The following is a 23,527-nucleotide window of genomic DNA, read 5'->3' on the forward strand; positions in this document are numbered from 1 at the left end:
AGAAAAAGACAGAGGAGGGATGTGGAATAGAGAGACATGTGAAGAAGCTGCACTTACTTCTCGGCCTTGGACTTTTATCAGGAACTTGAGGGACACTTGAAAGAGACAGAGATGTGGGTGAGAGACCCATGGGGAGGCTGACAATGGCAGCCTTTATATTGACTGGTATTTTAATTTTGCTCTTTTCCTTCCAGACTTTTGCCCCTTCCATATAGTTCCCCAACGGAAGGTGCCTTTGACTTGTGGCAAGTTTTTGGGCCTCAGTGGCCCTGCTTTGGGCCAACTCTGTTTGGCTGGGCATTTACCCACATGGCAGTGGGAGACTTTGGGTGTTTCATGGGGAAACTATTTTAACCATATTCTTTCTCTTTTCTCTATTATATACTAATGGTATTAAAGTTCTTTTCTACTGAAGGTATATATACTGAGTATATTTTGTTTTTTAATGGCACGTGGCAGAATCCATTTAGACCAGGCATGTTGGGGGTGCTGGGGTGCCCCTCAGTCTGCCCACTAACATCATCACAAATTAATACTCTTTATAAGGTCTGAATACTTTCAAATGTAGCTAGTACTGTTGAAGTTTTACTGTGAGACATTCAAGAATAGTTTATTTCAAAATAGTTTACAGTACAGGGCCTCTTTTATTAAATTTTCACATAAAAAGAAAAAAAGTACACAGGGTACTAATTACATAACACCACAATTAATTGGGCTTCATCCCTCTGTAAAGAATAGGCAAGCAATGCATCACTTTAGTAACATTTTTTCTTGGTCTTTCACTTTCTGTATCCTCTTTTCTTGATTTCTGATCATTGAAGACATTGCTGTAAATGTTGGTAAAAACAAAGAACATTTACTTAGATCTTAAATTCTATTCTGTATTTCTTAAAATGTCAGCTTGCTGCTATAGAATGGATAAATTCTGATTCTGAGCTCTAGAAGTTCTTAAAAATTGTAAGCTAGCATCTTTTTAAAAACATTGATGTCCTGGAATGAAGCTTTTTCAGAAGTTTTAAATGAACATGATAATTATTATTATAGAGGTAAGAAAACCTAGTTGGAAACCATGTGAACATCTCTAAAGAGCACAAAGATGAAGCAGTCATTTCTGTTCCATCAATCAGCTGAGTCCCACACCCTCAGAGGCTGATTCCAAATGATTTGGTGAATATCTTCATATATATACATATACAAATTTTCTTCTTTATACATATGGAAATACACGTGATACAAATTGTTTGGTAGCTTGCTTCATTCGCTTAACAAAATGTTAGTATTTTTCCAGTTTCGCTCATGTTGTACTACACTACATAATATTACCTTATATGAAAGCCTCATCCTGTTAGTAACTACATTTAAAACCTGCTTTTTTATTTTCATTTATATTATAATATTAAATAAGCTCATAAACAAATACTTTTGTGTATTTGTACAGCTATATCTTATAGAACAAGTTGCTAGAAGTAGAACTTCTGAGTCAAAGCAAATGTACACTCTAAATTCTGATAAATATTCTCAAAATTCTATTTAAAAATATTTGCTTCATGGGCCTCCCTGGTGGCACAGGGGTTAAAATCTCAGCACTATCAAGCTATCGCCAGCCACTGCAACAAGAGTTCAATCCCCGGCCAGGGAGTGAACCCACATGGCGCAGCAGACCTCTCCTATCTTGCCCACTGCTCCCTTCAGCAGTGTATTTCAGTAGATCTGCCTGTTCTGCTCCCCACTCTGTCTCTGGTGACTCTTCTCACCCCCTGCACCTCTGGCCTGTATCCCAGTTCTTGTATGCATAAATAAATTAAAATAAATCTTTCAACAAAACAAAACATTTGTTTCATAATTTCCAAGAGATAAGTCATCCAATAAAAAGTTCTTTCTATACGAATGACTTAAAAATAGAAAACACTGGCAGAATATGAAATCTGTCATGCTGGGCATCTACCCAAACTTAGTAGCTATTACAGTTTCAACCTCTCTTAAAAATATAATCCTAAACCAGTCAATGAGGGGACCCACTGCATTCTGCAAAGGAAGGAGACTTTACATGCTATCATATTTTCTTTTGCTAATAATCTCATTCCACTCTCTTGCTGTCTATAAATGTCCTCCATTTTGTGTGTGCTTCTGTGTGTGGGGCCTGATTCTTGAAACTCATAAGACCACTAAATTTGTGAATTTCTTTTTTTTTACAAAACAAACATAATAGGTTTTTTGCTTGGATAATTACATGGTGACATTACTCAGATAAACACAGAAATATAGGTCAAAATATGATAAAATATGCATCTGTTAAAAAACCCACAAACTTAAAATCATTTTTTCAATCTTTATATACACATTCATCTGGGGTTACCATAAAGAACTTAGTATTTTTTTAAAATAACAACTTGCTATTACTTCAATGTATTTTGGAGTCAGAAATTTCAGGTATCAAGTCCCAGCTCTATTACTCATTGTGTGACTTAGAACTTATTGGCTGTTGGTGGCCATAGTTTTGTTTCCTCATTATCAAATAATAAAATATTAGAAATCACTTCCTAGTGATTTGAAGGTCACATGAAGAAAATATAAGGAAAGCAATGAGTTTAGGGTCTGGCCCATAACTAGTAAGTGTTCAATAAATGGTAATAGCAACTACTATTATTAATAACATTTTTATTTTATTTTACAAGGCTTTATTCTTAGAAAAATATTACTTTCATCTAGCGACATATTATATTCTTAGAAGTGGAAAAATGGAGTAAGAAGAACATGTGTTCTACAAAATCAAAGCCTTTCTGACAAAAGTTTCTGGGTTTATGAATTTATGTCAGCAAAGCACAAGACCTGAACGCCTCCCATTCCCATGGGAACATACTCATACCCTCCTACATTTATGGAAATATCCAGTTAGAACTTGTGGCCTAAAAGTTATCTGTCACCTGCAAATTACAACAATTTTTCATTCAAATGGTTTTAGTATATTTATAAGTAGTTTATCTTTTTTGTTTAGTGATTCATTGGGTGACACAGTCTGTTGTAACACCACGCTAATTTAAAAATCCTGGTGTGACACTGGAATACTACTCAACAATCAAAAAGGATAAACTCATGCTCTTTGTGGCAACATGGATGGAGCTGGAAGGGATTATACTAAGCAAAATAAGTCAGAAGGAAAAGATAAATGTTGGATGGTTTACTTATACACACTATAAGAGAAACCAAAGGGTCAGGTAAAAGACAATTTTGCAAGCTGACCATAGATCTGAGGCATACAGCAGGGAGCAGGAGGGAGAGGGGTCAAAACAAGGGAGGGAAGAGCACAAGAGACTTGGTGGTGGTGGGTCAGGGGTGCTGTGGTGGTGGGAGAAATAAGGGTATTGCACCTAAGGGGAGAAATCAAATACTGTTCAAAAAATAACAATGATAAAAGAAAATAAGTATATTTTTAAAAAAAACTTCAAAGAATAATCTGTTCCAGACAGTTCTCTACAGAGACCATTAAAAAAAAATCTGTGTAAGGCTAAATACTGTTATTTTGCTTTCTAGCTATTGCCTGCAATCCTGTTCTGGCTACTACCATACAAATGTTTGTCTACAGATGTAACAAAGACAAGAAAGACAGTGTGTGAGAAAGTCCCATGTGAAAAATCACTCAGAATTCAAGTCCATAAAAAAGGAGCAACAGTATTTTCATCCTTATTAGGTGAAAGAATAAATAAAGCAGGATCGAGGTGACCCATCCAAGGTCAAACACAACTAGTCTAGGGATTAATTCTGGTTAAGACTCTCATGTTTTGACTAAGATTTCTAATTGCTAATTCGAGTGTCCTTTTCAGTGGGTCTATATAGAGAGACATAACCTGTAGGAAGGTGAGTATTCTTTGGAGCAAGGAAGACCTCTCCAAAAATATATACTATACCTTGGTTTTTCATCTGTAAATCTTCTACCAGAGTTTGCAAACTTTCCAGCCTGTTCTGAAGCTTCCGGCATGTTTTCCCTGTTGTTTCTATTGGCTGAGACTGTGAAGCTATTAGAAAATTGCTTAGATGTGATATTAAAAGTCTATTCAGTATTTTTTTTAGAAATTTTCTAATTACAGGTTAAATGACCTTTCCTTTAAAACATAGAACTTTAAAACACCACTTTAAACTATAGAAGTGTCTTATCTAAATGATATTATACTAGCTTATTTGATTTTGTTTTCAATCAATCTGATTTACTATTATTTAAGTGCATAGCATTAAGTTGGACGAGTAAAAGAAATATTTCAAGTTTAATGACAACATGCTACATTATAGATGACAGCTTTCATGCCAAACCTGAATGATTTCATTAGTTTAGGATTTGGAGAGCCAGATTTACTATAGAACTGGCAACATTTTTGAGTGTGTGTGAAGCCAAGTGCCCGTTTTAGTTGCTGTCACTGGAGGAGGGGATTATATGATGGGTGAGGGTAGTATGGATGTTGACATGGCCACAGTGAACCTAGAAGGGGCTAGAAGTGTGTAATCTATTCTCTAACATGTATGCTAAATTGTGTCAACCTCTGAAAAATATGAGATTGGCAATCTCAAGGTATTTGTTTTCATCTTTGCCCATGACTAGCTGTACAATAGTGAAAAAAAATTGACAGTTTATTTTTCCTACAAACATCTATTATAGATGTTAGTCATGAGGGTGATCATCTGAAAATACTCTTAACTTAAAAGGATGAAAACAGTTTCTCAGAGATATTTAAAGCAGATAATATAAAATACATGATGTTTGATGAGTACTCAGTAATGGGGGGAAAATACCATGCTATTATATAACCATAAATTAAAACTGAAGTGACCAACCTATTCCCCTAAAATAAGTTAGTACTAGCATCTGCTTAGATTCTGATTTTCTACTTTTTTAGGATCTAGAAATGTGTTAGGCATAGAATTTCAAAAGACTAAGAGTTGACTTAACAGTGATGCAACAACTTGCTGAATTTATCTCTTCTCAAAGGGAACTGTGCCAGGGAGTGCTGGGGCGCTCTGTCACTGTCACCTAAGATGTTTAATTCCATACACATATATATTTTAATGTCCATTTACTTATCAGACATTTATTCTAAACCAAACCATTTCCCATCTGACTTAGCAAATAATAAATGAACTTAAATTTAAAAATGAGAATACTTTGATAAGTGTGTGTGACAGATGCTTGCTTGCACTTAACAAAGGCAAAACCTGAAGAGAACCAAAAGAAGTGTAAATAAGTAAAGTCACAGTATTTAATAAAAGAACACCCAAAATCTTGGGTGAGATTTTCTCATTATAAAATGAGAAAAAAATGTCATTACTCATGTCACAGAAAGAGAAAATATTTACAAACATATATTTACTAAAGCTTGTGTATGGATACAATAACCATTCTATTCAAGTAATCCCCATTTAAGTTACACAGTATAAACAGAGCTTGCATATGAAAATACAATATCTTACATCTATTTACTTCTGATTATAGAAAAGAAACTTCAGTTCACCAAAGTATAAAATCAATTGATATCATCAGTGATAACAGGTCATTCTTACCTTTAACAGAATCAGGTGAATGAGTAGGCTTGGTAGGTCTATATTGTGATGCAGAACCTATGGACTCGTCAACAGAACTAGTTAGGAGTGAGTGAACTGGAGACTTCTTAGGAGAAGAATGGAATGAACGCGAAATTGAATTTTTCATAGATGGACTTGCTAAAATTTTGCAAGAACAAAAGAAAAAGGACAGAATTCATTAAAAATAGTTCACTGCACTTCTCAAAACATCAAATTTTAATGAGAAAATGTTCCCAATTATGGGGGTGTGGGATGTTCTGTATATATGGATAGAATTAAGAAGGCCTAGTCAGTGAAAAAAATTAAGTGTTAGGAATAAGGATAAACAGGAACTAGACCACCTCTTTGGGATCCTCAAGTCTAGCTTCAAATCATTTTAATTCCTGATTAGACTAAGTTGATCTTCAGTTGTCTAGCAGAAGTAAGCATGACTGCTCTCTGGAGGCTCACTCTAAGCCTCAAACCATCTATATAATTTTTCATATGTCTGTCATACAATAAAAATAATCAGGTATACAAAGAGACAAAAATAACATGGTAGAAAACCAAGAAAATTAACACAGATAATAGAAACAGATGTGTAAGATCTGAATAAAAAAGGCATAGACTTCTGCAGATTCAAGCAGCATTACTCCAAACCCTAAACAGGTTCTTTTTATATAAAGAAAATTACACTTGGACCCATCAATAAAAATTACTAAAATACGAAAGTAAAAACCAAAGTAAAAAAAAAGTCTTAAATCTGACAGAAGGCAAGAAGACAGATTACATTTAAATGAACAAAAATTAAATTTAGAGCTGACTCCTTAGTAGAGGAAATGAAAGCCAGTAAACAATGGAATGATATTTTCAAAGTCAAGGAAAAAAGTCAATCTAGAATTCTACACTCAGCAAAAATACTCCTCAAAAAAAAAAAAAAAAAACCAGAAAAATGAGAGAATATGTCACAAGCAGACTTACATTAAAGAAAACATTAAAGACATAAGTAAAATAATACCAGATAGAAAATAAAGTATAAATATGTGGATATATCTAAATAAATATGAACTGTACACAACATTGCAAATACTCCATTGTGTTATTTATTACATTTATAGTCAAAATATGTTACAACAATTATATGAAGCTGAAAGGACAATGAATAGAGTAACATGTTCTAAGTTACTTATAACATGAAAAAAGGTAAACGCACTCATTTATATTAATCTAATAAGGCAAGGATATGTGTCGTGTTTACTTAGGTTTATTACAATAACAATAAAAAGCACTTATGTGTGTAAATCTGAAGGAATTGTTCATATAAATGCTCTTTTCTTCAAAATATTGGTTAAGAAATTTCTCACAGCATAACAATTACTTAAAAATTAAGAAATTATACTTTTTAATATAAGAATATTATGTTTTGATGTTAGATGATAGTCTTTCATTAAAGAAAAGTACTTTTGGAAACTTATCTTTCACCTTTCTCTTTCCTTTTGCACCTCAGTTTTCTCTATTTACATTATCATTGTCCAGATTTATAGCCAACCAATTTCATGGTTCCATACGTTACCATTTATTTTATTTTATTGTCTTCCATAAGAAGACTAATTACGTGTCCGCAGGTTTGCCTTTGCCTTCCAAGTCTAACATATTCTCTGTAATTATTTTTCATCTTTCTTGATTTTAAAAATTCTTTTTACATAATTTTCTTTAAGTGGTTCATTAAGTTCCTGATGATTATTTTAGTTATGCCTATCCTATTTTTTATTTTTCTAATGCTTGCCCCTGTAATGTTTTTAATTTTCTCCTCCATTTGAGGAGTTAGGCCTGAGTTAGGCCATTTTGTTTTTCAACAGATTCTGTATCTTTCACTCCTTATCTTATTTTTATAGAGAGCATTTTGTCTATTAAGTTTTTGGCAATTACATGGAGATCTGCATTTATATCAGTTCTTCTATTCTCCTTTCATCCACTTAGTCTTTACTGAGTAACTGCTCTGTGCTAGGAAGGTTCTAAGTCCCTTGAAATATCAGGGAACCAAACAATTACAGATGTCTGCTCTTGTGCAGTTTTGTCATTGACACACAAGAAACAACACAAGTGAGCAATTTATAAAGTATATTAAAAGATGTTAAATATAATTTATAAGAAGAAAAAGATAACAGGAACTGGGAGTGTGGGAGTGTTACAATTTTTAAACAAGGTGGTGAGAGTAAATCTCACTGGGGAAGTTGACACCAGGTTAAAGGAGATGAGGGAGTTAGTAATGTGATGGGAACAGAGTATGTAAAGGTCCCAATGTAGAAGCTGCCTCAATGTTCAAAGTATAGTTCAAGGGTGGATAAAGCAGAGTGAATGAAGGGGAAGAGTAAGAAGTGAAGCCAGAGAGTTAATGGGGACTTAGATGCTCCTGTAATGACACTGGCTTTACTCTCATGGAATTGGGGAGCCCCTGCAGGGTTATAAGCAGGCCTTACTTCTGTGTTTTTGTTGAAAACTCACCTATAGATGGGAATGCGAAGCAACTAGGTGAATCTTCCAAGTCTGCTGTATGTAATGCGACGGGCTCTCTGGAAGCATAAGAATGGTCATGCAAGCATTTCATTTCACAAACACAGGCTAAGATTTATGGACAGAAGCAAGTGAATGTGGGCAAAAGTGATGGCTTAAAATTTAAATTCAAGATGGTGGTCATAATCTTAAATTGTAGAATTACTAAAAATACCCTTTGAAGGAGACCCAAAGTGGCATTATCATATGCATTCAGTCCCCATGAACATTTTGTAGATTGAAAATATTATATATAAGTTCATTTTTGTGTAATAATAACTGTGAAATTCAAATATTTCTCTCCTGGATTTTAAAAGACACCATCTTAATGACTTATTTTAAAACTAAAAAGCCAAAGGGTGGCTGGGAGAAACTTTGAGAACAGTAGTGTCACTTGATAAACACTATCACAATTATTTAAATCAGTAAGCTGTAACATACCACATGGTGCCCTGTGGTTTGGTATCACTAAAAGAATATTATGGCAGTAGTTCTCCAGATGGTACTGTTGTAGGGGGGTTGTGAGGTCAACACAATTTTTTATTTTAATACTAAGATATTCTCACTTCTTAACTCTCAATTTCTCCCAAGAAAACAGTGGGGTTTCCCAGAGGCTCTAGTATACTGATATCACAAAAGATAAAATGCAGTGCAGATAAAAGAATCTTGATATCTTTTGTAATGTCATGCATTTAATTATCAAACAATATCTTCTCAAATATTTTTTTTGCTTGAGTGTCTGGACTATATCAATTCAGCTTATATGGCAGCAGCAGTTTCTAAGTTAAGAAACATTATACTGTAAAATGTCAATTACTGCAAACTATTTTATATTGCTGTAAAAGTGTTGTAATTACAGTGAAATAGAATAAAACAGCGATTGTGATATTCTTTCTCATTCAAGTGAGTTTTAAAAATGGCCAGTTTGCCATTGTAGGGAGCATTCAAATGCATTTTTAATTTTCTAGTTTGTTTTCAATTTTCAAAATTTTTATTAAGTATTTTAAAATCTCCTTTCCCATAGGAACACAAAAGTTAGGTTCCATATTTTTCTTATCATTCTCTCCTCTTTATTAATATATCACTGCTGAAGGAAGTAGATTTCTTTAATTGTGGGAAAACTATAGTAGAGCTTTACTTCTCTCGGGGAAGTAGCCCCTCCATGTTCCATGCCTAGGATTGGGGGCTTCTTTGCAGGCAGCTGTCTGGTTACCCAGAGGCAGAGCACAGGAGTGGTTACAGGCCTGGGCTTGTAACAGGGTGGTCCCCAGGAAAGGGGGAAGTTCCAGGTTCCCTGCCCCACCCAGGGGAGGGTGGAGCTGAGCAGGAAGAGGAGAAGCTGCAGAAGAGACTGAGGAAAGAAGCAGGATGGAGCCAGGAGACCTGGAGGAGGCACATGGAGCCTAGAGACACGTGAAGAAGCTGCGCTTGTCTTTTGGTCGTGGACGGGGTGACACAGATGTGGGTGAGACCCATGGGGAGGTGACAATGGCAGCTTTTATCTTGATGTTGATTTTGCTCTTTTCCTTCCGGGCTTGTCCAGTTGTTTGTGACCCTTTTCTGTGGGTCTCCACTGGAAGATGCTTTAGACTTGTGGCAGGCCTTGGGGCCTTGCTCTGGGCCAATCCCATATGGATGGACTTTTACCCACGAGGGGATGGGTAACTTTGGGTGCTTCATTTAGAAACTAGACTCTTTGCCTTACCTGTATTGTTTCCTAGTTTTTATTAAAGTTCCTTCCCATTAAAGCGTCATGTTTTGTGTTGATGCGGCGGATGGCAGAACCCATTTAGAATAGGCAGGTTTGTGGGGGTCTGGGGTGCCCCTCTCCCTGTCCTATAACAGATTTGGCGTCCAACGTGATTTAGGACAGAGCCATCCGTGGCTAGTCAGCCCCATGGGGAAACTGGGCTTCCCTATGGCACTGGCTACCATAAGCGCAAATGTGATTTTTGGTTTCTCCGGTGTGTTTGTTTCATATGTCGATTTGCTGTTGAAAAAACTGGCTTGGGCTTTGTGAAGATCTGTGTGTCTGTATGTAATTTGTTTGTAGTGACTTGCTAAGACATTTGATTTTGTGGAAATTGTTCTGTGCCAGTTTTACTCAAAAGATTAAGCAGTACATTGGACCATGTGGCCAGATCAAAGATGGCGTCTGAGGCCACTTGGAACTTTTTTTTTCTTTCTTTTTGTAATCTCTGCTGTCTCATTAGCATTTCTAAAGGCAATAATGGTTCTTCAGTGGTATGTTGCTTTGTCTTTGGCTACTTCCTGCCCTGTGTCCCTCGGGTTTTGCAAGCCAACTGTGAAGCAGTGGTGTTTTAAATTAGCAAATGTATGCCTGGGTGTTAAGTAAAGAGTAGCCTTATCAGTAACTGGTAATTGCTGGTATCCTTGATGGATTCTTGGAGATAACTTGAATTTTTGCAAAGTCTGGATCAGAAAAATTAACAAGATTTTGTCTGAGTCTGAAAGAATTTGCTGCTGTGAATTTTGTCTACACAATTTGTTTTGGGCATGTTTGCCATTTTGAATACTGGATTTGTTCAATTGCTGGTGTAAGACAAGATTCTAAGTTTCTGCTTCCTACTGAGGAAGGTCTGTTATGGAAAGCACTCTTTAGGGTGCATCATGTAACTGTACCAAGTTTTCATACCTGTGTTGTTGTTGTCCCTCCCTAGTGTGGGGGAGGTGTAATCTGTGCTTAGATGTTTAATCTGCTCTTTCAGCTTCTGTCCCAGAGTGGCTAACAGAAGTAAGGAGATGATTCCTTTTAATTGAAAGTTAATTACTGATGTTTTGATTTTGCTTTTTCGGGTTCTGTTCCGGGAGACCCGAGGAGTGCCTGCTTGGTGGCTAACAAGAGATGACTCCTTTTGCTTAAAAGTTAACTGTTACTTTTATTCTTTCAGTTGCTGTACAGAATACCCCAGGATTGACTTCTAATAAAAAGTCTTCAACACTGAAAACCCTAAGGTGATAAACAAGGTCATGTAATTCTTGTGATTAATAAAACTTTTCCTTCCTATTTCCAAAGTCTTAGGTTTGCAGGATGACAACTGGAAATTTTTCTGCCAGCAACACTCCACATTTTTTTTGGACTTTGATATTTTTTTTCTGAGCCTATGGAGTAAAACTGCAGTTACATAACATATTCTACGTGGCATAACTAAAAAAAAAACTGTCTTTGTCTATACGTTGTATGTCTGTATGTCCTTGTGTCTAACTGTCTTGACCTCCAGTGATCGACAAATTGGTATACATGGTGCCCATAGACGTTGAAAAAAAAAAAAGTTTCCAGTTATGATAAAAACAAAAAAGTTATGGTTTGATTGTCAACATTGTGCTACTGAACTAGGCCGGTGCCTTCATGGAGATTGAATATTGTTGTTTCTGCTAATTTTCTGATATTTATGGCAAGGCTTCCCAGAAATCTAAATTCAAGTGCAAATTTGGTAGCCTGTCATTTGACTGATGCAAGGAAATTTTGTGGAGCCTCAGTAGAGCTCCTGAGACACTCCACGAAGTTTCTCCCTTTCCTCCTGGGAAGGCATTAGATAAATTTGTTCTATTTGGCTTTTACCTAATGGAGTAAAACTGGAAGGGAAGCATTGTCACTTGGGAAAATGGTAAAACTTTGGTATGTACAAAATGTTAACAGTAGTTTTCTAAAATGTGTATGAAAAAACCTCAGTATCTGGTATGTATGTAAATTGTCAATGGTGATTGTCACCTTGTAATATTGTATAATTCAATTGTTTCACATCTACAGAAATTGTTTCTGGAAATATAGGGAGAAAAAGTCTCAACAGATTCCTATTGATGGAACTGTTGAGAGTAAAAAACTTTCCTACAAAGGACTAAATAGACCTGGAAATACACCTGACATTTACAAGTTTTCTTTCACATAATGCTGGTAATTTTTTTATGCATTTTGTCCTGAATCCACAGAGTTTTGTTTTGTTTTGAGTAACCAGGATCTGCAGCAATTTTTTTCCAGTGGAGCTGACTTGTCACATTTTCTCTCCCCTTGATGCCAACGCAGCATGCAAATAGTGGTAGTAATTTTTGCTGCTTATTTCAGAGTCTGTTTTTGCATAACTTCCATGGGGATTTTGTCTGTTTTAACAAAAAATTGCACGTGAGTTTGATTGTGTGGCTTTGTGTGGAGTTCTTCCAGAAAGTTAAAAAAGAGCTGAACCAAGAAGAGAGAACCTGTTTGCCTTGTTTGTAGGGTTCCAGAGACCTCCAAAGAAGGTGAGGAAGCTTGCCTCCATTGGCAGGACTGGACAACCCGGCCAACGAAAATGCCCTGGTACCCTCAAGAAGAGGAAAGCCCAGGTGGAGTCTGATGAGACCAACTTTATACCTGAAGCCTACATCGACTGGATGCCACCGGTTCGCTCTGATCCTGTATGGAGTATTTCAACAAAGCCAGCTAAAAAATTGCTGTTAGTTATTTCTGCCCTGTGATTTTATGCAAAAATAGGAAAAATGGTTTAAAAGTACATTTAGTTTGCAAACTTTTGCTATGCTGTTAAAAGTTTGGGATCAAGGTTGAGAAAATTTGTGTTTTACATCAGTTGAACCATTTTAACATTTTTTCCCTGTGATTTTAATATATTTGCTATCTTGTTTTAGCCAATTCTCCAGATATTTTTTTCTTTTGGCTTGGATAATGGACTATTTTTAAGTAATAAAACTGTCATACTGGACATTCATGGACAATGCTGCTGACTAACTGTTGCTTCTCTTACACACATTGTAACCCTAAAAAAAAGACTGTCTCCTGGGATTACACCCTGAGATCTGTGCCACCATAGATATGGTGGAATAAAGGTTAAAAGGGGGGATTGTAACAGGGTGGTCCCCAGGAAAGGGGGAAGTTCCAGGTTCCCTGCCCCACCCAGGGGAGGGTGGAGCTGAGCAGGAAGAGGAGAAGCTGCAGAAGAGACTGAGGAAAGAAGCAGGATGGAGCCAGGAGACCTGGAGGAGGCACATGGAGCCTAGAGACACGTGAAGAAGCTGCGCTTGTCTTTTGGTCGTGGACGGGGTGACACAGATGTGGGTGAGACCCATGGGGAGGTGACAATGGCAGCTTTTATCTTGATGTTGATTTTGCTCTTTTCCTTCCGGGCTTGTCCAGTTGTTTGTGACCCTTTTCTGTGGGTCTCCACTGGAAGATGCTTTAGACTTGTAGCAGGCCTTGGGGCCTTGCTCTGGGCCAATCCCATATGGATGGACTTTTACCCACGAGGGGATGGGTAACTTTGGGTGCTTCATTTAGAAACTAGACTCTTTGCCTTACCTGTATTGTTTCCTAGTTTTTATTAAAGTTCCTTCCCATTAAAGCGTCATATGTTTTGTGTTGATGCGGCGGATGGCAGAACCCATTTAGAATAGGCAGGTTTGTGGGGGTCTGGGGTGCCCCTCTCCCTGTCCTATAACAGGCTCAGGAGCCTACTAGACTCAAGTTCAAATTTGATGCCACTGTTTACAAGCTGGATGACCTTGGCAAGTTGCTTAAGCAATCTGACTCTTCATTTCTAACCTATATTTGGGAATAATAACGTCTATGTCACTGGTTAGATACGTAAGCGAAATAGATCTAAAACACCCAGAAAACAATAAAAATAAAAACCTGTAGTAGATAGCTGCAGATATTTGTTGTAGCTACAATGCAGTGTTACACATCCACATAAGAAGAAAATCAAAACTTGCTTCTTTTAGGCTAAGTGAAAGATATATTTAGAAAGATTCAAGTTAACCATGTACAGATCATGTAGAAGGGGCAGTAAGGAAACCTCTATAATACTGTGTTAATTCAGTCACTAAATACATATTTAGCACAGGGCATTATGCTTGTTGTGCTAAAAATACAATTAATAAACCTCTGTGTAACTGGAATTTCAAGAGAAATAATTTTCATATTCTTAGGATATAAATAAGACTTTGATGTCGCTATTTTTTTTAATAAGTGGTGAGATAGAAAAGACAAAGCTTAACTATTTTTCCAGGCAATCAATCATACACAGATCTTATGATTTGCAGCAACATGGATGGCGCTGGAAGGGATCATGCTCAGCGAAATAAGCCAGAAAGAAAAAGAAAAATACCGGATGGTCTCACTCATAGCAGGAATCTAGAAAACTTAAATAAGGGACCAGGAAAATGAATAACTAAAAGAAAGTGAAAATCAAAATCAACAAAAAACTATGAACCAGAGACACTTTTTGGGGGGTGGGGGGCGGGAGGGGAGGGATTGGGGTCAGAATGGGGAGGTTGCAATTGTATGGGGAATATAAAAATAAAATTTATTATTTAAAAAAAAAAAACAATTTAGAAAACAGAACGCATGCGTCTTAGTCCCTGTTACAGTCTAAGCATCAGCACAGAGTGTGTGCACCATGGGAAGTTTTGGATTAATGGAAGAACACGGTCATTTTGAAAACAGGGAGCTGGTAAGATCATTTCTTACCTGCTAAGTGTTTCACTTGATTTGCTGCCTTCTGTGGATTCCCTTAATGAGTTGTTGCTTCTGTTGGTAGAAGAATGGGAGAAATTAAGGACTATACAGTACAATTCTACCTAATGGATAAAACCAAAATTGTTTCTCTGAACATTGCTTTTAGACAAACACAGATTCAAAACAGGGTTTGGGGCTCTGACTCTACAGGCAGAGAATAGAGTATGAAGAAAAGTTTAAAAACAAACAGAAATGAAATCCTTTTGGGAATCAGGAGTAGTGTTTGATTGTAAGATAGGGGTAAAGCAGGCTGGTGACAGGTTAGGGGAAGTGTTCAGAGTCAGGCCAAGGGGCCAAGCACTTGATGCCACAGGCAGTGGGGAGCAGGCAGTGGGGAGCAGGCAGTGGGGAATTCCTCAGGGCCTTTGGGCAATGGCTTCTGTGTCTAAATGAATAACAAATTACTATTAGCCTTTTTTCCCCCTCGCTTTGTTTTGACTGACGTCAGTTCTCAGAAAAAGTTTTTTTTTTAGGGGTTATGAATTTTACTTCATTATGCTCTTTTTTATAATTTCATATAAAAATTCAACTATTCAATTACTGAGGAAAATGGGATTGTTTTCAGTGAAGTTCTTTTAATCCTATATAGAGGTTGTAATAATTTCCTTCAGACTACCTTCCTCTCAAAAGTTATGTAAGCCCTTATAAATGTATGCAAATGTAGAATAAGTCTTCCTTTTTTGTTATGGTATACCATAAACTATCTTCATATGGGTAAACAGCAGAAAAAAATTTAAATAAGTGAAAAAAAAAAAAGGCTGATTAAGGTGATTTCTAGTTACAACTAAACAATGTAACAGCTTTCCTTCAAAGAACCTCAAAATGCCCACCAATTGCCTTGTAAACTATCCGATAAAACAAAATTTCCAACTTACCTGATCAACAAAAAAAAATTCTTGGACAGATTCTTCTTACCTATGACATAACTCTACTCTCAGGTTTGATTCGGTCATGCAATCTCTTCCTCTGTCATCTCTGAATAGAAAAGTATAATCCTCAGTTAATTCTATAAAGAGTAATTTCCAGATTCCATGTATTTTTAGAATAATCAATTGCTAATATGCATTAAACTCTAATTCAAGGCAAAGTACATTTTAGGTCTCTAAGCCCTTTTGCAACCGGCTACCACTGACACTCAACAACTTAGAAATGCTTTTGTTCCACGAACACTTAAAAACTTTAGACTGAGTTTAGGATTTAGTGAAGAGGTCATTTGTAGGATTACATCAAAAAAGCATAAACTCTCTAAAGTTGGGGCCAAATATATACAAGTCCAACAGTAATGTTTCAACATTATTGAACAAAATATATTGTTCAAGTCCAACATTAGTTATTGAAGTGATGGAACTCTGATTGGGGAAGTCAGAGTAATCTTGTGGAATGAGTAGTACTGGCAGCCAGGGGCTCTAACATTTACTTTTGGCTTTGTCTCTTTGTTTCATAAGAGAAGGCCGCTCAAACTATGTCTAAGTTCACTTGTCCACTAAATGAGCTTAATAATACTGCTCAGAAGGCACATTATAGAGTTCTGACAAAAATGCGAGTGTTTTTACACTTATAACTAATTTTTTTTAAAAGATTTATTTATTTATTTATACAAGTACTGGGTATAGTTAGAAGCACGGGAACATGAGAGAATTCACCAGAGCCAGAGCGGGGAGCAGAGCAGGCAGAAGGACCGAAGTACACTGCTGAGGGCAGCAGCGGGCAGCAGGAGAGGTCTGCGTGCCATGTGGGACCCGCCTGGCAGCCAGCGATCAAACCGGCGCTGCAGAGGCTGCAGGCAGCTTTGCAACCCAGCGCTTAACCGCTGTACAACCTGGGAGGCCCTATAACTAATTTTTGATATGGTTAAATGAATGATTTTGCCATGGGATCCAGAGAATGTGATCATATGTTATTAACTTGGCAGTAACTAATATTTTATTCTTACTTAAATATTATTAATAAAAATTAGATAAAACCAGCTAATACTCTGTTACCTTGGAATAATATAAAATTGAATACCTTAAAAAACTGAAGATTGTTGAAATGGAAAGATTATTCAGAAGTATTACTTTTACTTATTTGCTATATAACCAGAAACGAGTATTAGGACAATCCATTGTTATAATAAATACTAACATTTAGAATACAATAAGTATTATAATACTAAAAATATGGCACCATGTTAAAATTCTTTAAGTTAATCTAGTAACAATACCCTATAAAATTTTAAAACACGATTTGAAACGAATATGAGAATCTCATTGATTTCCAGACATACGCAGAGTAGGGATGAGGAACAGGTTGAATCTTTTTTGGGTCTTGGCCTATCTGTTAGCTCGATATAAGCCTTTGGTATGCACCCTAGAAAACCAAGGCCTTTCATAGTAGCTCATACCTGGAGGGTTATTTGGTTCTCAGGGTTCTAGTTCTAGCTCCACCATGAAACTGTGTGGCAGCAGGAAAGTCAATCTTTTGTAATTTGTGTATTTTTCATTTGTAGAACTGGATTTAAAAAATCCCTGTCAGTTGTAATAATCAAGTGAAGTTATAGATGGGAAATATGTTGAAATCTAAAATCACCACACAAATGTAATTTTGGGTAATGCCTTGGCCTAACTACTTTCTGAACAGAAAAATTGTATTACAGTTTTTCTCTTTCACTTTGCTTTAAATCATATTGTTTTCCCTAGTAATGTCAGACACTCTTTAAGATATTTAAACCTCGGGCCTCCCCGGTGGCGCAGCAGTTGAGCGCTGGGTTGTGAAGCTGCCCGCGGCCTCTGCGGCACCTGTTCGATCCCCTGATGCTCCCCTGCTCCCCGGCCACCGGAGGAGGGTCCTGCATGGCATGCAGACCTCTCCTGCCGCCCGCTGCTCCTCTCAGCAGTGTACTTCGGTCCTTCTGCCTGCTCTGCTCCCCGCTCTGGTGAATTCTCTCACCCTCCCGCGCTTCTGACTGTACCCAGTGCATGTATAAAACAAAACAAGCAAACAAACAAACAAACAAATAAATAAATAAATAAATAAAACATGCCTCAAAAAAAAAATTAAAAAAAAAAAAGATTTAAACCTCAATCTCCGAGGGACTAACACATAGACAACTTATGGGCAAACCAATAACAAGGGAAGCTCTTCCACTGTGAGGTACTCTCAGTCTTACACAGCCCCATAGGAGACTCCCAAAGAAGGTGTTCTTGTGTCTTCCTCAGCCTTGCCCAGAGACACAGCAGGCTCCTCGTTGATCACACTTCTCAACTCCTGGAGAAGCTGTTTCAGGTCCCTCGTTGGATCTTCCTTCAGTGTGTCAGGTTTCATAGAGTGCTGAATTAAAACAATTTACAAAAGAAAATCATGTTTTGTTTTTTTTTTTCAGATTTGTATGCTGTTTCCAATTATAAAATTAATTCACCTGGTAAATAGAAGTTTTAGAGGAGAAGGAAGAGAAAAATCACCTGTAATCGTACTACTCAGGGATAATCAGCAATAACCTATCAATAGTCAATACAATGCTGTATCTAATTTATAATGTCTGTGGATACTTACACTTATTTGTACACATATTTATAGAGTGTACACCTGGCATCAAATTATACCTGTTTTTAAACCTTTTTTATTTTAACAACGTAGTATGAATATCTTACCAAGTCATTAAATATTTACAACTATATCCAGGCCAAAATAAAAAACAAAACCAAAAAACCACTATATTTTGTTTCAGGCTGAACTAATTTTATAAAGCTACTAAACTTTGGAAGTAAAGAACTTTTTGTAGATGAGCTAATCTACAGTCCACATTTTCCTGGTGTTGAAAAGGACACCCAATATTTTCATATTATGTTATTTGCTATTTGAGAATAATATTGAAAGATTTTCAGATAAATAGTATTCCTCAGTGAATACTTGTAACGAGGAGTATAGAGGTCCCTAGCAGACACATCTAGAAGGAAAGCCAAGTGATAGTCAGAAGTTGCCTCGATGAGCAGGTGGACTTAGCTAGAGGAGAGTCATAACTAGAGGGTTGTCATCAAGCTATTTTAGCCACACCCATCTGTCCCAAAGTAGAGATGTACTTGACACACAGATTAGTTGCTGAGGGATGAACACTCCAAAATTTTTGTTGTTTGGGCTAGGTACCATGCCAACTAAGTACTGGTGTTACTAGTATAAACCTCACATCCCCCTCCACTTGCTACTCTCACTGGTACATTACATATAGTATTAAGCTTGGTCTGTGCAGTTTGTGGCTGGTCACCATACCTGGAAATCGTGATGATGAGTTTAGAGTTTCATAAATCAGATTCCATTAAATTATTAAATTTAACTCCATTAATTTAAAATATATTAAAATGTGAACCATTTTCAAAGGATTTTATTTTTTAGAGTAGTTTTAGTTTTTGCTTGTTTTATTTTAATGTTGTTTCTTTTTCCATTTGTTTCTCTCTGCTTTTTCATTTAAATGACTTTCCCTAGAGGTTCTTTCAGTTTCTTCATTTCTTTTATGTGTCTAGATTTTTGCTCTGTGGTTACTGTGAGGGTTCTATCAGACATTCTATGTCTAAAAAAGTCCTTTATGAGCTGGTATTGACTTATCATTTAACTATATTCATTCTGATACTTTCTTCTTCCCTTTTAATTATTTTTGTTGTTATTGTCTTATAGCATTCTTGTTTATACTTTTGATTCTCTATTCCTATTGCCACTTTGTTCAAGGTATTGTGTTTTATTTTTTTCTTTTGTTGTAGAACTCCTTTCAACAATTCTTGTAAAGCAGGTGGGGTGGTGGTAAACTCCATCAGTATTTGTTTTTCTGGAAAAACCTTTATTTCACCTTCATATTTGATTGATAATCAGTTAGGATGATGTATTTTAGGGCTGTGAACACTTCATTCCACTCTCTTCTAGCCTAGAGAGTAACTGCTGAGAAATTTGAGGAGATCCTTATTGAGCTCCCTATCTATGGTACACATTTTTTTTTTTCAATAGCCTTTAATATTTTTTTCTTTATCTTTGACTTTTGATAAGTTGGGAATAATGTGTCTTGGTAAAGTTCACTGCCTTTAGAAATTCGGGTGTTATTTTTCCTTTTTGGATAACCAAGTTTATTTCTTTTCTTAGATTAGGGAAGATCTTAGCTATTATTTGAATAGAGTCTCTGTTCCCTTCTCTATTCACTTTCTGGAATATCCATTACCCTTACATTATCTCTTTTAATTGAGCCTAATATATCTCATAGAATTTCGTTTTCCCTAAGTCTTATTTCTCTCATCCATTTGGGTGATTGGGACACGTGTATTTTCCATCTCTGAAATTCCCTCTTCTCCCAGCTTAATTCTATTTAAAACCTTTCCCACAGCCACCCTCATTTCATTAAGTGTCTCTTTTGTTTTCTTTTAATATCTTCAATCCCTTTAGTGAAGAACTCTTTTGATATTGGATCTCTTTTTAAGATCCTGCACCTGTTTTTCTGTTCCTGATGTCCTTCCAGTATTTCACTTAGCATTTTAAATGTTGTTATTCTGAAATCTTTGTTAAGTCCTCTATTTCTGTATCCTTTATAAATGTCTCTGGACTTCTATTCTTATTCTATTTTTCCATCTTGTATTCAGATATGCATTGCTTCTTAGGCATCTGTGTGGACTAATTTTCTTTTTTGTGTTATGGGCACTGCGGTTTACATTTTGTTTGTTTTGTTTACCTTGGCTGCAGGTGGCGGAGGGAGAGAAAGCTGGGGTTCAAGTACTTGGTCTCAGTACTGGAAGAGTACATGGAAGAGCTCCAGCCTATTCCGCACACCAGTGTCATAACCACGGTCACCTCTTCCTTCCCTGTGCAGTCCTCACAAGCCATCAACCTCAGCACAAAACCTATGTGGGAAAGTCCTCTGTCTCAATCAACAAACCTCTGATACTTTGAACAAATTTTATTCTAGTTTTATTTTCCTTTTAGGTGTTTAGGAGAGAAGATGATCCAAACCTCTTTATTCTGCCATATTGTGAGTGAAGTGCTACTTAATTATTTAAATTAGTTTTAGCTCCTCAATTGTAAACAAGAATGGACAGTCAATGATTACCAGACTGTGAAGGAAAGTTTCTAACAAGGAAGACAGACATTAAAACAAACAGAAAAAAATGAATTGAAAAAACATAATTCAGGTGATAGAAGAAATTATCAAAAAATTGAAATTAATATCCTCAGAAAGAAATGAGATAGTATCACTTCATCAAACAAGATGAAACTATGCAAAGAGATGATTTAAAGAACAAAAAAGGACTCCTAGAAATTGGGAAAAAAATATATGATATCAGGAAAAATACAATAGAATTTTGAAAAATAGAGTTGAGTAAATTTCTCAAAAGGTGGGGATAAAAGATCAAGTGTTGGAAATGGAAGTTAAAATTAAAGAAGAGAATCAGTCTAGAAGGTACAATAGGTAATTGACAGGAATTCCAGAAAGAGAAAACTGAGAAGTGAAGGATAAAATGATCAAATAAATGATGTAAGAAAAAATTTGAGAAGGTACACAGAACCCTGCTAAGTATTCAGTAAAATAAAGAAAAAAAGACCCCCAAGCAGGGACCATCCAAAATGAAATGAATACCAATAAATACAAAATGGTACAGGCACTTTGGAAGACAGTTTGACAGTTTGTTATGAAACTCTAAATATACACTTACGATATGATCCAGCAATTGCCCTTCTTGATACTTTCCCAAAGGAGCTGCTATAAAGCAGCTATAAACATGCACATAGATGTGTATAGCAGCTTTATTCAAAGCCAGAACTTGGAAACAACCAAAATGTCCTTTAATAAGTGAGTGGATAAATACACAGTGGTACATCCAGAAAACAGAATATTATTCAGTGCTAAAAAGAAACGAGCTGTTAAACCATGGAGGAATCCAAAATGTTTATCACTATGTGAATCATAAATGTATAATACTATGTGAAAGAAGCCAAAGGTATATACTGTGTGAGTCCAATTTCATGACATTCTGGAAATGGCAAAACTGTGGGAATAATAAAAAATCAGAGGTTGCTGGGGGTGGAAGATAGGTAAAGACACTGTGTCGATATTATAACTATGGATATTTGTCATTATGCATTTGTCTGGAGCCCAAAGAATGTACAACACCAAAAGTAAACCCCAAGGTAAACTATGGACTTTGGATGATTATGATGTGTCAATGTATGTTCATCCTTGGTAATAAATGTACCATTTTTGTGAGTGATGTTGATGATAGGGGAGAGGTTGTATATGTATAGGGGCATAGGGCATATAAATCTCTGAACCTTCCCTGCAATTTGGCTGTTAACCTAAAACTACTTTTTAAAAAAAAGAAGAAAAGGAAAGCAAACAGACAACAACGTGACTCAAAACCAAGAGAAACAAAGGCTCATAGTAGGGTTGAGATAATGAATATATACCAAGTATATATCTACCCAGTGAAAAAAACTTAATAGTAAAATTCCCAGAAGGAAACAAGAGAACAGGGCAGAAAAAATGATTTGATAACTTTCCAAAATAAATGGAAGATATCAAAACACATATCCAGGAAGATCAGTGAATCCCAAGAAAGATAAGTATAAAAAAAGACCACAGCTAGGAATATCGTAGTCAAACTACTATAAACCAAGAGAAAATACTGAAAGTGGTCAGAAAAAAAAAATCACTTGCAAAAGAGCAGCAGTAAGATTTAAAAGTCTCTTTATCAGTGAAAACCTGATCACAATGTTTTACAATAGATTCAATTCATTCACCCATTAGACAATTTTTTTTTAATCTACTATTTGCCAGACACTGTTGTTGTAGGTACTTGGGACACAACGAAGAAAATATGTTACTTCTATTGTGTAAAATTATACAACAAACATTTTTTTAAAAGAAGAAATAACTTATGTAAAGCATGATGACAATTATGAAAACATAGGTCATTTTTGTTGTTAGTATTATTTAATCTTTTTATTTAATGGATATATGATTAGTACTTTTTCAATGATAGATGATAGTGCTATATAAATGATACTATAGCACTTGAAACAAGAAGCAGCAGTCTCTTGCCTTTCTTCTTCCCACCTCAAAGTTCCTCCCCAGAGAAAACTATGTTTAACTTCTAATATTTATATTAATGTTATATGTTAATGTAATATGTTAATATAATATTTATTGTGTGATAGCTTGTCTCAGAGTGCATACATCTCAAGTGAAAGGGGTCCATTTCAACTTTTAGTTATTTCACAGTATATATCTTTCATTTAAGTGGTTCAGACAGAATAACTGGCAGATCACTGGTGAACCTGTTTCTATACATATGTTAGGACTGTTAACTAATGAAATTGATTTTCATTTGCGGTTTATGGAATAGATCTCACTTCTTTAGTGTGAGAACTAAAAACTTGTCACAGGGAGCTAGCAGATCTATAAATATTTTTAGAAGAGATAAAGCCGAACTTTACATTGCACGTATTTTTTCCCTGAGTTTTAAAAGCATGAAATGTCAAACTAAAAATTTTCCAAAGTCACGGTAACATTTTAACTTGAAGGAATAAAAAACATTTGATGATTAATAAAATTTTTATGATTAGTCTAAGTTCACACATAATTCAGAAAGAAACAAATATATAGCATATTATTTTCTTCCTATTAGAGTATTAAATGTGCCACTGACTTGTCTTTGGCATTTGAAGTGAGCTTATTTTAGCCTTATCAATATTTGCTTTGTTAATCTGCAAACATTTGTGATTGGATAAATTGAACATAAGGTTACTAAATAATTTACTTGAACACTTACTCTTTATATTAATCCCACATAATAGTTCATTTTATTTTCTCCAGAGAAAACACCAAATAACGAAGAAAACATTTTCATTCATCTTTATCTGTATAAATATAAAATCTAATAATTGAAAATACCA

At 35.8% G+C, this 23,527-nt stretch overlaps 1 protein-coding gene across 7 annotated transcripts in view; it reads right to left on the minus strand.

Moving 5' to 3' along the window:
* Nucleotides 1-598: 598 nt before the first annotated feature.
* CCDC158 (coiled-coil domain containing 158) overlaps nucleotides 599-23,527 on the minus strand; it is a 75,547-nt gene continuing 52,618 nt past the window's right edge. For 5 of the 7 annotated variants that reach the window (XM_037530186.2, XM_037530185.2, XM_037530187.2 and 2 more), the window contains 7 exons: nucleotides 17,775-17,935; nucleotides 15,542-15,601; nucleotides 14,579-14,638; nucleotides 8,053-8,120; nucleotides 5,548-5,706; nucleotides 3,906-4,005; nucleotides 599-827 (listed from right to left, as the gene is read on the minus strand). In XM_037530186.2, coding sequence (XP_037386083.1) covers nucleotides 707-827; nucleotides 3,906-4,005; nucleotides 5,548-5,706; nucleotides 8,053-8,120; nucleotides 14,579-14,638; nucleotides 15,542-15,601; nucleotides 17,775-17,935 — 729 coding nt within the window. In that variant the 3' untranslated portion in view covers nucleotides 599-706. Of the gene's footprint in view, nucleotides 828-3,905; nucleotides 4,014-5,547; nucleotides 5,707-8,052; nucleotides 8,121-14,578; nucleotides 14,639-15,541; nucleotides 15,602-17,774; nucleotides 17,936-23,527 lie in introns of all 7 variants that reach the window. The other 2 variants (XM_054688061.1, XM_037530188.2) reach the window with 2 other exon arrangements.

The sequence above is a fragment of the Talpa occidentalis genome, unplaced genomic scaffold, assembly GCF_014898055.3.
Source record: "Talpa occidentalis isolate TD23 unplaced genomic scaffold, MPIMG_talOcc4v2.1 talOcc4.6, whole genome shotgun sequence".
In the NCBI taxonomy this organism is placed as follows: domain Eukaryota; kingdom Metazoa; phylum Chordata; class Mammalia; order Eulipotyphla; family Talpidae; genus Talpa; species Talpa occidentalis.